Here is a 17,970-nt window from a genome sequence, read left to right as displayed (position 1 = left end):
CCTCACCCCCCCCCCGGGTCTACCCCATCTCCTGCCCAAACTGGGAGCACTGGGAGCACTGGGAGGGGGGGGAGGGGAATAAATACAATCTTCCAATATATTAAAAACCCCCTGGGGGGTGCCCGGGGGGGGGGGGCACCCATGGGTGGGGGCAGCCCGGGGGGGTCACATCATGCCCAGCTGCAGCAGGGTGTTGGCGTACATCATGGGCTTGACGTTGGGGTGAGGCTGGGGGAGAGGGGGGGGGGGTGAGGGGGACAAACCTGCCCCCCCTGCCCCCCAAAATCCCAGCCCCAGGGCACCCATGGGTGCTACCTCCTGGAACGGCCCCGCCCAACTGCCCCCTAGGCCCCCCCCCAGCCCCTGAGCCCCCCCAAATAGCTCCATGAAACCCCCATTAGCACCAGAACCCCCCCAATAGCCCCTCTGAGCCCCCCAAATAACCCCTACGAGCCCCCCAACAGCCCCCCAAATAGCCCCTCTGAACCCCCCCATTAGCCCCAGAGCCCCCCAATAGCCCCCCACCCCCAAATAGCCCCTCTGAACCCCCCCATTAGCCCCAGAGCCCCCCAATAGCCCCCCACCCCCAAATAGCCCCTCTGAACCCCCCATTAGCCCCAGAGCCCCCCAATAGCCCCCACCCCCAAATAGCCCCTCTGAACCCCCCCATTAGCCCCAGAGCCCCCCAAATAAATAACCCCTCTGAACCCTCCGTTAGCCCCAGAGCCCCCCAATAGCCCCTCTGAACCCCCCAAATAACCCCTATGAACCCCCCATTAGCCCCAGAGCCCCCCAAATAAATAACCCCTCTGAACCCTCCGTTAGCCCCAGAGCCCCCCAATAGCCCCTCTGAACCCCCCAAATAACCCCTATGAACCCCCCATTAGCCCCAGAGCCCCCCAATAGCCCCGAGCCCCACAATCGCCCCTCTGAACCCCCCATTAGCCCCAGAGCCCCCCAATAGGCCCTCTGAACTCCCCATTAGCCCCAGAGCCCCCCAATAGCCCTGAGCCCCTCAAATAACCCCTATGAAGCCCCCATTAGCCCCAGAGCCCCCCAATAACCCCGAGCCCCACAATAGCCCCTCTGAACCCCCCATTAGCCCCAGAGCCCCCCAATAGCCCCTCTGAACCCCCCATTAGCCCCAGAGCCCCCCAAATAAATAACACCTCTGAACCCCCCATTAGTCCCAGAGCCCCCCATTAGCCCCAGAGCCCCCCATTAGCCCCTCTGAACCCCCCAAATAACCCCTATGAACCCCCCATTAGCCCCAGAGCCCCCCAATAGCCCCTCTGAACCCCCCAAATAACCCCTATGAACCCCCCATTAGCCCCAGAGCCCCCCAATAGCCCCTCTGAACCCCCCGTTAGCCCCCCACCCCCCAAATAACCCCTCTGAACCCCCCGTTAGCCCCAGAGCCCCCCAAATAAATAACCCCTCTGAACCCCCTGTTAGCCCCAGAACCCCCCAACAGCTCCCCAAATAGCCCCGATGAACCCCCCAGCTCCCCAATAGCCCCCATCAGCCCCCACAAACAGCCCCTCTGAACCCCCCCATATGCCCCAGAGCCCCCCAATAGCCCCTGAGCCCCCCAAGTAGCCCCTATGAACCCCCCACTAGCCCCTATGAAGCCCCCCCAATCACCCCAGGCTGGGGAAGGGGGTGGACCAAGGTCTTAGGGGGATCTGGGGAACTCTTGGGGGGGGGGTCTGGAAAGTTGGGGGGCTGAGAGAGGCTTTTGGGGAGTCCCATAGGCAGGGGGGGGTCTGAAGAAGGTTTTGGGGATCCCCAGAGAGGGGTTGGGGGGGTCCCCAGGTTTGAGAAGGGGGGGGGGGGGGGGGGGTCCCTGGGAGGTTGAGGTCTCGGGGGGGGGCTCCAGGGTGGGTTTTGGGGGACCCCAAGGAGGGCTTGGGGCTCCCAGGGTTGAGGGGGGTCCCTGGGGTGGGTTTTGTGGGTCCAAGATTTTTTTTTTGGGGGGGGGGGGGAGGGGGGAGAATGTCACCAAAGAAGGTTTGTGGGTCACAGATTTGGGGGTGTCCCTAGGGAGGATTTCAGGAGTCTCCGGGGACAGCTTTTGGGGATCACGGGTTCAGGGGGTCCCCAGGGAGGGGTTCTGAGGGGGTCTCAGATTCAACAGGTCCCCAGGGAGGGGGTGGGGGGTCCCCAGCCTCGGGGGGAGTGGGGTGTCCCATCCCGCGCCCCCCCCGCCCCGAGACTCACCACTGCTGTGAACTGGTGGAAGTCGGGGCGCAGGTCGCTCCCTCGCAGGTGGATGTAGGAGCCCTTATTGCCCATCTGGTCGCTGGAGGGGGACGGGGACGCTTGGGGACACCAAATCACAGCCCCCCCACGGGGACACCAAGGCTTGGGGACCCCCAGGGACAGGGACACTTGAGGTCATGGAGGGGCAGCTCCGTATAGGGACAGCAAAGCTCAGGGACTATCGGGGAGAGGGACCCCTGGGGACACCGAGGTAGAGCCCCACCCAGGGACAGGGACCCTTGGGGACACCGGGGTACAGCCCTGCACAGGGACACCAAGGCTCAGGGACCCTTGGGGACACCGAGGTATGGCACAGGGACACCAAGGCTTGGGGACAAGAGAGAGGCTTGGGGACAGCAGCACCCCACACAGGGATGTCGAGACACGGTGCCACCCCAGGGATGGGAACAGGGGACGCTTTGGGACAGCGAGGCACAGGGGACACCCAGGGACAGGGCTGAGGGGACAATGTGATCCATGGGACATCCGGGGACTCGGCTGAGGGGACATCGAGTCTCTGGGGACACCCGGGGACCCGGCTGAGGGGACATCAAGGGTGCACGTGAGCCGGGCGCAACGGGGCACTCCTCCCCGGCGGCGGTGGCACCCCCCTGTCCCCAGACGCCGGTGGCACTCACCAGTAGTTGGGAGCGGAGAAGACGGTGACACATTTGCCGTCGTGGGCCACCTCGTAGCCCTCGGGCTTCACTTCGTGGCTGCGGATGATGTAGTCGAGGCGGTTGCGCTCCAGGAAGCTCTTGGTGACGTCGGGCCCGAACTGGCAGCTGACCCCGCGCTTGCTGACGGAGCGGCCGTTCTGCGGGAAGGCCAGCGTCACCGGGACCCCGGGGACACGGCGGTGGCTGTCCCCAAGGTGGGGCAGGAGGCTTTGGGGACGCACCGCCGGGGTTCAACTCACCTGGGGCTGCGGGTCGGACCAGAGCAGGTCGCACATGGGACCTGTGGGGGACGCAGAGGGGGGTCAGGGGACACCGTCCGCCGCGGGGGGGACATCTCGGCCCCTCGGAGATGGCAGGGACGCCATGAGAGGGGACACGGGGCACCTCGTGGGGTCCATCTCCCACCTGAGTCCGGGGGCTGCCGGTTCCTCTCTATCTTCCGGATGTCATCGAGGGTGACGCCGTCCTCGCTGAAGAGGCCCCCGTGCATGATCTGGGACAGAAGCCACGTTGGTACGGGGACAATGGGGACAGCAGGAACACCCCCATCCTAACCCTGGTGGGGACCAACCCCAGGGGTGAGGAGGGAAGGGACCCCAAACCCCTGGGGACAGAAGGGACCCCCCAACTTGTGACAGGGAGCACCCCCAAGCCAACAGGGACATGGATGGTGGGGACCCCCCCACCCAAATCCCACCAGGGACAGGGATCACCCCAACTCCATGGGGATGTCGGGGACCCCCCACCCAAACCCCGCCAGGAACAGGGATCACCCCAAATCCATGGGGATGTCGGGGACCCCCCCACCCAAACCCCATCATGGACAGGGATCACCCCAACTCCATGAGGATGTCAGGGATCCCAACCCAAACCCCGCCAGGGACAGGGATCACCCCAAATCCGTGGGGATGGGGGACCCCCCACCCAAACCCCACCAGGGACAGGGATCACCCCAAATCCCTGGGGATGGCGGGGACCCCAACCCAAACCCCACCAGGGATGGGGATCACCCCCAACTCCCTGGGGATGTCGGGGACCCCCCACCCAAACCCCACCAGGGACAGGGATCACCCCAAATCCATGGGGAAGTCGGGGACCGCAACCCAAACCCTGCCAGGGATGGGGATCACCCCAAATCCCTGGGGACAGGGATGGCAGGGACCCCCCACCCAAACCCCGCCAGGGATGGGGATCACCCCAACTCCATGGGGATGGGGGGGACCCCCCACCCAAACCCCATCATGGACAGGGATCACCCCAACTCCATGGGGATGTCGGGGACCCCAACCCAAACCCTGCCAGGGATGGGGATCACCCCAAATCCATGGGGATGTCGGGGACCCCCCACCCAAACCCCATCATGGACAGGGATCACCCCAACTCCATGGGGATGTCGGGGACCCCCCACCCAAACCCCATCATGGACAGGGATCACCCCAACTCCATGGGGATGTCGGGGACCGCAACCCAAACCCCGCCAGGGACAGGGATCACCCCGAATCCATGGGGATGTCGGGGACCGCAACCCAAACCCTGCCAGGGATGGGGATCACCCCGAATCCATGGGGATGTCAGGGATCCCAACCCAAACCCCGCCAGGGACAGGGATCACCCCAAATCCATTGGGATGTCGGGAACCCCCCACCCAAACCCCACCAGGGATGGGGATCACCCCAACTCCATGGGGATGTCGGGGACCCCAACCCAAACCCCACCAGGGATGGGGATCACCCCAACTCCATGGGGATGTCGGGGACCCCAACCCAAACCCTGCCAGGGATGGGGATCACCCCAAATCCATGGGGATGGGGGACCCCCCCCCACCCAAACCCCGCCAGGTACAGGGATCACCCCAAATCCATGGGGATGTCGGGGACCCCAACCCAAACCCCCAACTCCCTGGGGATGTCAGGGACCCCCCACCCAAACCCCACCAGGGACAGGGATCACCCCAACTCCCTGGGGATGTCGGGGACCCCCCACCCAAACCCCGCCAGGGACAGGGATCACCCCGGGGGCTGGGCTGGGGACGGGGGGACGGACACGGTGTCCCCTCACCAGCACTTTGCCGTTGATGCACTGGGCCAGCGGCAGCCACTCGAAGACCTCGCTGAAGAGGGCGAACATCTGCGCCGTGTACTTGGCCTTCACCTCCCCCTCGAAACCGTAGATCTGGTTCATGTTGTCCGTCTCGTGGTTCCCTGCGGGGACGCGGTGACATTGCCAGGCCCGGGGACACGGGGCAGGGGACAAAGCCCCTCAGCCGGGCCCCGAGGACATGAGACGGGCAGGGAACGAGGCCCTGCAATCCAGGACAGGGGACAAGGCGCCAAGTCCTGGGGACACGGCCCCACGGCTCAACGCCGGGACCAGGGACAGCGGACATGACCCCACAACTGGGGACGTGGCACCATGACCCAGGACGGGGCCCTGCCACCCGGGGGGGACAGGGGACACAGAACGTGGCCCCACAACTAGGGAGAGGGGACCCAGCCCCACGACCCGGGACAGACGATGTGGCCCCATGAGCTGGTCCTACACCTGGGGACAAGGGACACGGCCCCACAACCAGGGACAGGGGACACGGCCCCACAACTCAGGATGGGGGGGACAAGGACTTGTCACCCGCGGTGGCCGCGTTACCTCGGAGCAGGTGGAAGTGATCAGGGTAGAGGAGCTTGAAGCCGAAGAGCGTGAGGATGACCTCGACCGAGAAGGACCCGCGGTCCACAAAGTCCCCGTTGAATATCTGCAGCCGGTTCAGGAAAACAGCTCCCCGGTTCCCCGTCCCCTCGTGCCACCCGTCCCCACGCCTGTCCCCACCACGGGGGGTGGCATTGATCCCGGTGAGACCCCGGGGCGGCGGCGGCTCAACCCCGTTCCCTCCTGGGGGATACATAAGGGTTCGACTCAGAGGGCAGCCCGTTGAGCTCGAAGATGTTCAGCAGGTCGTAGTACTGCCCGTGGGTGTCCCCGCACACCGTCACCTTCTCCGTCTGCGTTTGGGATGAGCCGGGGTGGAACGTCACCGCTCGGGGACTTCGCGCCGCCCCAACACACACACCCCGCAGAGGCGCCGGCACCCGGCGAGGGGTACCCACCTCCTTCAACGTCGTTTCTACTAACGTGGGGAGCTTGGCCAGCACCTCCTTCACCTGCACCAGGATCTGCCGGGACGAAGGGTCAGCAGGTGACAAGGAGGGGGACGTGTGGCACTTGGGGACAGGGCAGAGCCTGGCAGGGGACTTGGGGGGGGAGTTTGGGGGAACTGGGGTACCTGGTAGGCACATTTTCTGTGGAGTTTTTTCTGCTCCTTGTACCACTGCATCAGCTCCTTCATGAAAACCAACGTCACCTTGCCGCCATCCAGCTTGGGACCGCTGTACTCGTCCTCAATGGCTGCGAAACGAACCCCACCGGTGGCCGATGACACGAAGGGACAGTGGGGACAGGACCCCGAAGGGCCATCGTGTCCCTGCCATCCTTCCCCGCAAGCTCGCAGCCCCTGACAAAGCCCGGTAGCTTTCTGGGGGTGCTGAGCCTTGGCTGAGGACCCTCGTGTTGGACCCCAAGACCTTCATGAGGGCCCCAAAGCTCTGCTGGGCACCCTTATAGGCACCCTGACACCCTAACAGGGACACCAAGACCCTCATGGGGACCCCGAGACCCTCACTGGGATGCCGGGACCCTCACTGGGACCCCGAGACCCTCACTGGGACCCTCATGGCGATTCCAAGCCTCTGCTGGAAATCTTCATGGGTGCCCCGAGACCCTCATGGGGACCCTGAGACCCTCACTGGGACGCCAAGACCCTCACGGGGACCCTCATGGTGATCCCAAGCCTCTGCTGGGGATCTTCATGGGTGCCCTGAGACCCTCATGGGGGCCCTGAGAACCTCACTGGGATACTGGGACCCTCATGGGGATGCCAAGACCCTCACTGGGACCCCGAGACCCTCACTGGGACCCTCATGGTGATCCCAAGCCTCTGCTGGGGATCTTCATGGGTGCCCCGAGACCCTCATGGGGACCCTGAGACCCTCACTGGGATACTGGGACCCTCATGGGGACGCCAAGACCCTCACTGGGATGCGGGGACCCTCACTGGGACGCCAAGAGCCTCACGGGGACACTCATGGGGACCCCAAGACCCCCACAGGGACCCAGAGACCTTCACGGGGACCCTCATGGTGATCCCAAGCCTCTGCTGGGGATCTTCATGGGTGCCCCGAGACCCTCATGGGGACCCCAAGACCCTCACTGGGATACTGGGACCCTCATGGGGACGCCAAGACCCTCACTGGGACCCCGAGACCCTCACTGGGACCCTCATGGCGATCCCAAGCCTCTGCTGGGGATCTTCATGGGTGCCCTGAGACCCTCATGGGGACCCCGAGACCCTCACTGGGATACTGGGACCCTCATGGGGACCCCAAGACCCTCACTGGGAGGCCAGGACCCTCACAGGGACCCCGACACCCTCACAGGGACCCTCATGGTGATCCCAAGCCTCTGCTGGGGATCTTCATGGGTGCCCCAAGACCCTCATGGGGATCCTGAGACCCTCACGGGGATACTGGGACCCTCATGGGGACGCCAAGACCCTCACTGGGACCCCGAGACCCTCACTGGGACCCTCATGGCGATCCCAAGCCTCTGCTGGGGATCTTCATGGGTGCCCCGAGACCCTCATGGGGACCCTGAGACCCTCACGGGGATACTGGGACCCTCATGGGGACGCCAAGACCCTCACTGGGATGCGGGGACCCTCACTGGGACCCTCACTGGGACCCCAAGACCCTCACGGGGACACTCATGGGGACCCCAAGACCCCCACAGGGACCCAGAGACCTTCACGGGGACCCTCATGGTGATCCCAAGCCTCTGCTGGGGATCTTCACGGGTGCCCCGAGACCCTCACGGGGATGCCGGGACCCTCACTGGGACCCTCATGGCGATTCCAAGCCTCTGCTGGGGAATCTTCATGGGTGCCCTGAGACCCTCATGGGGACCCCGAGACCCTCACTGGGATACTGGGACCCTCATGGGGACCCCAAGACCCTCACAGGGACCCCGACACCCTCACAGGGACCCTCATGGTGATCCCAAGCCTCTGCTGGGGATCTTCATGGGTGCCCTGAGACCCTCATGGGGGCCCTGAGAACCTCACTGGGATACTGGGACCCTCATGGGGACGCCAAGACCCTCACTGGGACCCCGAGACCCTCACTGGGACCCTCATGGCGATCCTAAGCCTCTGCTGGGGATCTTCATGGGTGCCCCGAGACCCTCATGGGGACCCTGAGACCCTCACTGGGAAACTGGGACCCTCATGGGGATGCCAACACCTTCCCTGGGATGTGGGGACCCTCACTGGGACCCCGAGACCCTGACGGGGACCGTCATGGGGACCCCAAGACCCCCACAGGGACCCAGAGACCTTCACGGGGACCCTCATGGTGATCCCAAGCCTCTGCTGGGGATCTTCATGGGTGCCCCGAGACCCTCATGGGGACCCTGAGACCCTCACTGGGATACTGGGACCCTCATGGGGACGCCAAGACCCTCACTGGGACGCCGAGACCCTCACTGGGACCCTCATGGTGATCCCAAGCCTCTGCTGGGGATCTTCATGGGTGCCCTGAGACCATCACTGGGATACTGGGAACCTCATGGGGACGCCAAGACCCTCACTGGGATGCGGGGACCCTCACTGGGATGCCAAGACCCTCACGGGGACACTCATGGGGACCCCAAGACCCCCACAGGGACCCAGAGACCTTCACGGGGACCCTCATGGCGATCCCAAGCCTCTGCTGGGGATCTTCATGGGTGCCCCGGGACCCTCACGGGGATGCCGGGACCCTCACTGGGACCCTCATGGCGATTCCAAGCCTCTGCTGGGGAATCTTCATGGGTGCCCTGAGACCCTCATGGGGACCCCGAGACCCTCACTGGGATACTGGGACCCTCATGGGGACCCCAAGACCCTCACGGGGACCCCGAGACCCTCACGGGGACCCTCATGGTGATCCCAAGCCTCTGCTGGGGATCTTCATGGGTGCCCCGAGACCCTCATGGGGATCCTGAGACCCTCACTGGGATACTGGGACCCTCATGGGGACCCCAAGACCCTCACGGGGACACTCATGGGGACCCCAAGCCTCTGCTGGGGAATCTTCATGGGTGCCCTGAGACCCTCATGGGAACCGCGAGACCCTCCCAGGGACCCTTCTGGGTAACCCAAATCTCCGCTTGGGACTCTCTGGGGACCCCCATGGTCCCCCCCAAGACCTTCCTGGAGACCCCCACAGCTCACGGTCCCCCTAAGACTCTCTCAGCCCCCCACCCCAAAAATCTTTACGGAGACCTCCAAGACCCTCATGAGACCCCCCCAGAGCCCCCCAGCATCCTCCGAAGGGACCTCGAGCCTTTGCTGAAGACCAAAAGGCCTCTCCGAGCCCCCCACAGCGACTTCTGAGCCCCCCAAATCCCAGAGGGGACTCTGAACCTTTACTGGGGACCCTCGCGGCGCTCTCCCGCCTGCGGAGAAAAGGGTGCCTTGATTTTGGGGGGGGGGGTACAAGGAGCAAGGGGGGGTGAGGGGGGGCTCACTCATGCTCTCGATGTCGAGGGAGTCGACGACAGAGCGCTTGTGCTCGTCGCTGGCGATCGCCCGCTCGAAGGCCTTCTGCTTGACGATCTTGTGACACTCCTGGTACTTCAATTTGGCGTCCTTGTCATTGGGCCTCACCTTCACCACCTTTGGGGGGGGACACACACGTCACAGGATGGGGACACCCCCCTCCCCGGGCCCCTCGAGGGCCACCCAGCACCCCACTGCCCTGGGGTGTCCCTGAGAGGGGACGGGGACAGAGGGACCCTCAGATTTAAGGGCTGGGCTGATGCTGGGAGGGACAAAGGGGTCCCCAAATGTCCCCACAGCTCTGGGGCACATACTGACATGAGGGAAGGGGGGGGGGCAAGGGGGTCCCCAAGTGTCCCCACAGCTCTGGGACATGTGCTGACATGGTGGGGGACAACAGGACCCCAAAGATCCCCCCAGGTCTTAACCATGCGCTGACACAAGAGGGTCCCCAAGGGTCCTCCCCCAGCTTTAAGGGACATTGGGGAGGGGACCAGGGGGTCCCCAAGAGCCTCCCCCAGCACTAAGAGCATGTGCTGACACCAGGGAGGGGACAAGAAGGTCCCCAAAGGTCTCCCCCACCTCCAGGGGACAGTGGGGGGATGGACACAAGGACATCCCCCCCCCCCCTCCAGCTCTAAGCGACATGTTGACATTGGGGAGGGGACCAGGGGTCCCCAAGCCACCCTCGATCTTGGGGGACACACACACTGACACCAGGGTGTCCCCAAGGCTCTCCTGATCTCCAGGGGGACACACTGACACCAGGAGGTGATGAGGGGGACACACTGACACCAAGGGGGTCCTCAAGGCTCCCCCGATCTTGAGGGGGGGACAGTGACACCAAGGGGGTCCCCAAGGCTCCCCCGATCTTGGGGGGGGGACAGTGACACCAAGGGGGTCCTCAAGGCTCCCCCGATCTTGGGGGGGGGACAGTGACACCAAGGGGGTCCCCAAGGCTCCCCCGATCTTGGGGGGGGGACAGTGACACCAAGGGGGTCCTCAAGGCTCCCCCGATCTTGGGGGGGGGACAGTGACACCAAGGGGGTCCCAAAGGCTCCCCCGATCTTGGGGGGGACACACTGACACCAAGGGGGTCCCCAAGGCTCCCCCGATCTTGGGGGGGACACAGTGACACCAAGGGGGTCCCCAAGGCTCCCCGATCTTGGGGGGGACACGCAGACACCAGGGAGGGGACAAGGGGGTCCCCAAGGCTCCTCCAATCTCGTGAGGGGACACACTGACACCAAGGGGGTCCCCAAGGCTCCCCCGATCTTGGGGGGGGGACAGTGACACCAAGGGGGTCCCCAAGGCTCCCCCGATCTTGGGGGGGACACAGTGACACCAAGGGGGTCCCCAAGGCTCCCCGATCTTGGGGGGGACACACTGACACCAGGGAGGGGACAAGGGGGTCCCCAAGGCTCCTCCAATCTCGTGAGGGGACACACTGACACCAAGGGGGTCCCCAGGCTCCCCCGATCTTGGGGGGGGGACAGTGACACCAAGGGGGTCCCCAAGGCTCCCCCAATCTTGGGGGGGGGACAGTGACACCAAGGGGTCCCCAAGGCTCCCCCAATCTTGGGGGGGGGACAGTGACACCAAGGGGGTCCCCAAGGCTCCCCCAATCTTGGGGGGGGGACAGTGACACCAAGGGGGTCCCAAGGCTCCCCCAATCTTGGGGGGGGGACACACTGACACCAGGGAGGGGACAAGGGGGTCCCCAAGCCTCCTCCAATCTCGTGAGGGGACACACTGACACCAAGGGGGTCCCCAAGGCTCCCCCGATCTTGAGGGGGGACAGTGACACCAAGGGGGTCCCCAAGGCTCCCCCGATCTTGGGGGGGACACAGTGACACCAAGGGGGTCCCCAAGGCTCCCCCGATCTTGGGGGGGACACAGTGACACCAAGGGGTCCCAAGGCTCCCCCGATCTTGGGGGGGACACACTGACACCAGGGAGGGACAAGGGGGGTCCCCCAAGGCTCCTCCAATCTCGTGAGGGGACACACTGACACCAAGGGGGTCCCAAGGCTCCTCCAATCTCGGGGGGGGACACGCTGACACCAAGGGGGTCCCCAAGGCTCCCCCGATCTTGGGGGGGGACACGCTGACACCAAGGGGGTCCCCAAGGCTCCCCTGATCTTGGGGGACACACTGACACCAAGGGGTCCCCAAGACTCCCCCAATCTTGGGGGGACACAGTGACACCAAGGGGGTCCCCAAGGCTCCCCTGATCTTGGCGGGGGACACAGTGACACCAAGGGGGTCCCCAAGGCTCCCCCGATCTTGGGGGGGACACGCTGACACCAAGGGGGTCCCCAAGGCTCCCCCAATCTTGGGGGGGACACAGTGACACCAAGGGGGTCCCCAAGGCTCCCCTGATCTTGGCGGGGGACACAGTGACACCAAGGGGGTCCCCAAGGCTCCCCCGATCTTGGGGGGGGGACAGTGACACCAGGGAGGGGACAAGGGGGTCCCCAAGCCTCCTCCAATCTCGTGAGGGGACACAGTGACACCAAGGGGGTCCCCAAGGCTCCCCCGATCTTGGGGGGGGACACGCTGACACCAAGGGGGTCCCTAAGGCTCCCCCAATCTTGGGGGGGACATACTGACACCAAGGGGGTCCCCAAGGCTCCCCCGATCTTGGGGGGGACACGCAGACACCAGGGAGGGGACAAGGGGGTCCCCAAGGCTCCTCCAATCTCGTGAGAGGACACACTGACACCAAGGGGGTCCCCAAGGCTCCCCCGACTTGGGGGGGGACACAGTGACACCAAGGGGGTCCCCAAGGCTCCCCCGATCTTGGGGGGAACACGCTGACACCAAGGGGGTCCCCAAGGCTCCCCCAATCTTGGGGGGGGACACACTGACCACCAAGGGGGTCCCCAAGGCTCCCCCGATCTTGGGGGGGGACACACTGACACCAAGGGGGTCCCCAAGGCTCCCCCAATCTTGGGGTGGGACACACTGACACCAAGGGGGTCCCCAAGGCTCCCCGAATCTTGGGGGGGGACACACTGACACCAAGGGGGTCCCAAGGCTCCCCCGATCTTGGGGGGGACACAGTGACACCAAGGGGGTCCCCAAGGCTCCCCCGATCTTGGGGGGGACACGCAGACACCAGGGAGGGGACAAGGGGGTCCCCAAGGCTCCCCAATCTTGGGGGGGGACACACTGACACCAAGGGGGTCCCCAAGGCTCCCCCGATCTTGGGGGGGACACGCTGACACCAAGGGGGTCCCCAAGGCTCCCCCAATCTTGGGGGGGACACAGTGACACCAAGGGGGTCCCCAAGGCTCCCCTGATCTTGGCGGGGGACACAGTGACACCAAGGGGGTCCCCAAGGCTCCCCCAATCTTGGGGGGACACAGTGACACCAAGGGGGTCCCAAGGCTCCCCCAATCTTGGGGGGGACACAGTGACACCAAGGGGGTCCCCAAGGCTCCCCCGATCTCCATGGGGACCCGCTAACACCAGGGGGGTGCCGGGGGGCACCCCGAGGCAGCCGGCCTCACCGTCTCGTAGTCGCGGAGGGCGGCCTTGAACTTGCCCAGGGCCATGTTGCTGGCGGCGCGGCGGTAGTAGCCTTTGACGTACTTCTTGTCGAGCTCGACGGCGCGCGTGGCGTCGGCCAGGGCGTAGCCGTAGCACTCGGTGCGCAGGTAGGCCAAGCTCCGGTTGCCATAGTAGATGGCGTTGGTGGGGTCAGCTCGATGGCGCTGCTGTAATACTTCACCGCGTTCTCGTAGTCCTTCCCTGGACCGCCGGCGGGCGTCAGCGGGATGGCAGCTCTGACCGGGGCGGGGGGGACCCCCACCACTGCGGGACCCCCCCCCCGGGGCCGACCCTCGCTTCCCACGCAGCGCCCAGGCTGGCAGCGGGTCTTTTCCTCAGTTGCCCCCCAAGCGGCTCGCTATTCGGCAGCCGGTTCCTCTAACTGCCTCTGACATGGCTGCTGGTCTAGCACCCCCCCGGCTCCCTATCTGGCAGCCCCCCCATGGCTCCCTATCTGGCAGCCCCTGTCCCCCACTGCCCCCCCATGGCTCCTATCTGGCAGCCCCCCATTGCCCCCCCCACCAGCTCACTATCTGGCAGCCCCTGTCCCCCATTGCCCCCCCCGGCTCCCTATCTGGCAGCCCCTGTCCCCATTGCGCCCCCCATGGCTCCCTATCTGGCAGCCCCCCATTGCCCCCCCCCGTCGGCTCCCTATCTGGCAGCCCCCCACGGCCCCCCCCACGGCTCCCTATCTGGCAGCCCCTGTCCCCCATTGCCCCCCCCCCCGGCTCCTATCTGGCAGCCCCTGTCCCCATTGCCCCCCCCCCAGCTCCCTATCTGGCAGCCCCTGTCCCACATTGCCCCCCCCCGGCTCCCTATCTGGCAGCCCCTTTCCCCCATTGCCCCCCCCTACCAGCTCACTATCTGGCAGCCCCCCACTGCCCCCCCCACGGCTCTCTATCTGGCAGCCCCCCCCCCCCCCCCCCCCACGGCTCCTATCTGGCAGCCCCTGTCCCACATTGCCCCCCCACACAGATCCCTATCTGGCAGCCCCCATTGCCCCCCGTGGCTCCCTATCTGGCAGCCCCTGACCCCCATTGCCCCCCCCCACGGCTCCCTATCTGGCAGCCCCCCACTGCCCCCCCCCCGGCTCCCTATCTGGCAGCCCCTGTCCCCCATTGCGCCCCCCATGGCTCCCTATCTGGCAGCCCCCCATTGCCCCCCCCACCAGCTCACTATCTGGCAGCCCCCCACGGCCCCCCCACGGCTCCCTATCTGGCAGCCCCCATTGCCCCCCCACGGCTCTCTATCTGGCAGCCCTGTCCCCCATTGCCCCCCCACGGCTCCCTATCTGCAGCCCCTGTCCCCCATTGCCCCCCCACGGCTCCCTATCTGGCAGCCCCGCCCCCCCCCGCCGGTACCTTTGAAGAACTCGTTCGCGCGGGTCTTGAGAGCCTCGCCGCTCCAGCTCGGCGGGGCTCGGGGCCTCCGGGGCCGGGCCGGAACCGGGGCCGCCGCCGCCACCGCCGCCGCCACTCTCCGCCCGCTCTCCCTCCGCCATCGCCGGGCCGTAAAGCGCCCTGGCAACCACCGGGAGCGCGGCCCGCCGCGCCGCAAAGCACCGCTGTCGCAAAGGCGGCGGGATTGGGGGGGGGGGGCAGTGTCGTAAAGGGGCGCGCGGCGCGCGAAGGGGCGGAGCCGGGCGGGACCATAGAGACGTTGGAGGACCGGACGGGACCATAGAGACGGGAGGACGGAGGGGACCATAGAGACGTTGGAGGACCGGACGGGACCATACAGACGGGAGGACGGGGGGGGGGACCATAGAGACGTTGGAGGACCGGACGGGACCATAGAGACTGGAGGACGGGGGGGACCATAGAGACGTTGGAGGACCGGGCGGGACCATAGAGACGGGAGGACGGGGGGGACCATAGAGACGTTGGAGGACCGGACGGGACCATAGAGACGGGAGAACGGGGGGACACCATAGAGAGGGGCGAAGAGATACCAGAGCGGCCACAGTGCGGCCCGCGGCCCCTCGCGCCCCCCGCAGCCCCAGAGGACTCCGGGCCCCCCCACCCCCACACCCCCGTGGTCCCCCCCACGGCCCCCCCCCGTCCCCCCGTCCCCCCCCAAGGCAGAAGCGGAGCCCTCGGTGGGTTCAGAGCAGATTTATGGGGGGGGAGGACGGGGCCATGGGGGGGCGGGGGGGGGGAGGGGTAAGGCCTGTGCGGGGGGGGGGCGGGGGGGTGACACCGGGTGTGTCCCCCCCCCACGGGGGAGCGTGTGCGTGTGTGTGTGCGTGACCCCCCCCAGCGTGGGGGGGTGGGGTGGTATAGGCCCCCCCCCCCCCAAAAGCGACGTTTCGGGGGGCGGGGGGAGGGGCACGCTCGGCCTCGCCCCATGGGGGGGGGGGAGGGGTGTGCGTGTGGGTCCCAGCGGCTCGGGGCAGCGGCGTCTGGACCCCCCTCCTGCACGAGGGCGGCTCTCGCACGAGGGTGGCTCATGCCAAAGGCTCTCGCACGAGGTCCTCGCACGAGGTCCTTGCACGAGGCTCTCGCACGAGGCTCTCGCACGAGGCTCTCGCACGAGGGCGGCCGTCGCATGAGGCTCTTGCATAAGGCTTGGGCACAAGGTCTTCGCACGAGGCTCTCGCACAAGGTCCTTGCACAAGGTCTTCGCACGAGGCTCTCACACGAGGCTCTCACAAGAGGCTCTTGCACAAGGTCCTTGCAGGAGGCTCTTGCACAAGGTCCTCGCACGAGGCCCTCACACAAGGGCGGCTCTCACACAAGGGTCTTGCACGAGGTCCTTGCACGAGGCTCTTGCACAAGGTCCTCGCACGAGGCTCTCACACGAAGGCAGCTCTCGCACAAGGCTCTTGCACAAGGGCAGCTCTCGCACAAGGGTCTTGCACGAGGTCCTCACACGAGGCTCTCACAAGAGGCTCTTGCACAAGGTCCTCGCATGAGGCTCTCACACAAGGGCAGCTCTCGCACAAGGGTCTTGCACAAGGTCCTCACACGAGGCTCTCACACGAAGGCAGCTCTCACACGAGGCTCTTGCACGAGAGCAGCTCTCGCACGAGGCTCAGGCACAAGGTCCTCGCACGAGGCCTTCACACAAGGGCGGCTCTCACGCAAGGGTCTTGCACGAGGTCCTTGCACGAGGCTCTTGCACAAGGTTCTTGCACAAGGTCCTCACACGAGGCTCTCACACGAAGGCAGCTCTCGCACAAGGCTCTTGCACAAGGGCAGCTCTCGCACAAGGCTCTTGCACGAGGTCCTAGCATGAGGCTCTCGCATGAGGCTCTTGCACGAGGCTCTTGCACAAGGTTCTTGTACGAGGCTCTTGCACGAGGCTTTAGCACGAGGTCCTCACACGAGGGCAGCCGTCGCATGGGGCTCTTGCATAAGGCTTGGGCACAAGGTCTTTGCACGAGGCTCTCGCACGAGGTGGCTCATGCCAAAGGCTCTTGCACGAGGCTCTTGCACGAGGTCCTCACACGAGGCTCTCACAAGAGGCTCTTGCACGAGGTCCTTGCAGGAGGCTCTTGCACAAGGTCCTCGCACGAGGCTCTCACACGAGGGCGGCTCTCGCACAAGGGTCTTCTACGAGGTCCTAGCACGAGGCTCACGCATGGGGCTCTTGCACGAGGCTCCTGCACGAGGTTCTTGCACGAGGCTTTAGCACGAGGCTCTCGCAAGAGTCTTTTGCGCAAGGTCCTCGCACGAGGCTCTCACACAAGGTCCTTGTACGAGGCTCTTGCACGAGGCCCTAGCACGAGGCTCTCGCAGGAAGCTCTTGCACAAGGCTCGGGGAAAAGGTCCTCACACGAGGCTCTCACAAGTGGCTCTTGCACGAGGCTTTTGCACGAGGGCAGCTCTCGCACGAGGCTCTCACACAAGGGCGGCTCTCTCGCACAAGGGTCTTGCATGAGGTCCTAGCACAAGGCTCTTGCACGAGGCTCTTACACAAGGTCCTCACACAAGGGCAGCTTTGCACAAGGGCGGCTCTCGCACAAGGCTCAGGCACAAGGTCCTCACACGAGGCTCTCGCACAAGGGCAGCTGTCGCATGAGGCTCTTGCACAAGGCTTGGGCACAAGGTCTTCGCACGAGGCTCTTGCACGAGGCTCTTGCACGAGGCTTGGGCACAAGGTCTTCGCAGGAAGCTCTTGCGCAAGGGCATCTCACCGTGAGGGCTTTTGCGTGAGAACCTCGCACGAGGTTCTTGCATGAGGGCAGCTCTTGCACGAGGCTCTTGCACAAGGTCCTCGCACGAGACTCAGGCACAAGGTCCTCGCACGAGACTCTTGCACGAGGGCGGCTCTCGCACGAGACTCAGGCACAAGGTCCTTGCACAAGGGCGGCTCTCGCACGAGGCTCAGACACAAGGTTCTTGCACGAGGCTCTTGCATGAGGGCGGCGCTCGCACGAGGCTCAGACACAAGGTCCGCGCACAAGGCTGTTTCACAGGGAGGCTCTCGCACGAGACTCAGGCACAAGGTCCTTGCACGAGGCTCTTGCACGAGGGCGGCTCTTGCACGAGGCTCAGACACAAGGTTCTTGCACGAGGCTCTTGTGCGAGGGCGGCGCTCACACGAGACTCAGGCACAAGGTCCTCACACGAGACTCAGGCACAAGGTCCTCGCACGAGGCTCTTGCACGAGGGCGGCTCTCGCACGAGGCTCTTGCACGAGGTCCTCGCACGAGACTCAGGCACAAGGTCCTCGCACGAGGCTCTTGCACGAGGGCGGCTCTCGCACGAGGCTCTCGCACGAGGGCGGCTCTCCCCAGGAGCCCTGGGGCTGCGCGGGACGGAGCAGTATAAAAGGGGTCCCCGGGGGGGGCGGGAGGGCGCTGCCCCGGTGTCCCAGATTGGGA

General features: G+C 65.6%; 1 protein-coding gene across 1 annotated transcript; it reads right to left on the bottom strand.

The window, feature by feature from the left end:
• Positions 1 to 144: 144 nt before the first annotated feature.
• Positions 145 to 14,643, bottom strand: LOC104259527 (serine/threonine-protein phosphatase 5-like). The gene is given in 15 exon segments (XM_059834748.1): positions 145 to 228; positions 2,221 to 2,302; positions 2,901 to 3,079; positions 3,182 to 3,222; positions 3,348 to 3,435; positions 5,001 to 5,143; positions 5,586 to 5,691; positions 5,840 to 5,938; positions 6,044 to 6,109; positions 6,220 to 6,341; positions 9,558 to 9,705; positions 13,103 to 13,293; positions 13,296 to 13,343; positions 14,504 to 14,541; positions 14,543 to 14,643. Coding segments are annotated over 15 exon segments (1,515 nt in total). The 3' UTR covers positions 145 to 165.
• Between the last annotated feature and the right edge of the window lie 3,327 nt (positions 14,644 to 17,970).

The sequence above is a fragment of the Gavia stellata genome, unplaced genomic scaffold, assembly GCF_030936135.1.
Source record: "Gavia stellata isolate bGavSte3 unplaced genomic scaffold, bGavSte3.hap2 HAP2_SCAFFOLD_123, whole genome shotgun sequence".
NCBI lineage: Eukaryota > Metazoa > Chordata > Aves > Gaviiformes > Gaviidae > Gavia > Gavia stellata.
The sequence above is the reverse complement of the archived record's forward strand: the minus strand, read 5'-3'. Positions and strand labels throughout refer to the sequence as shown.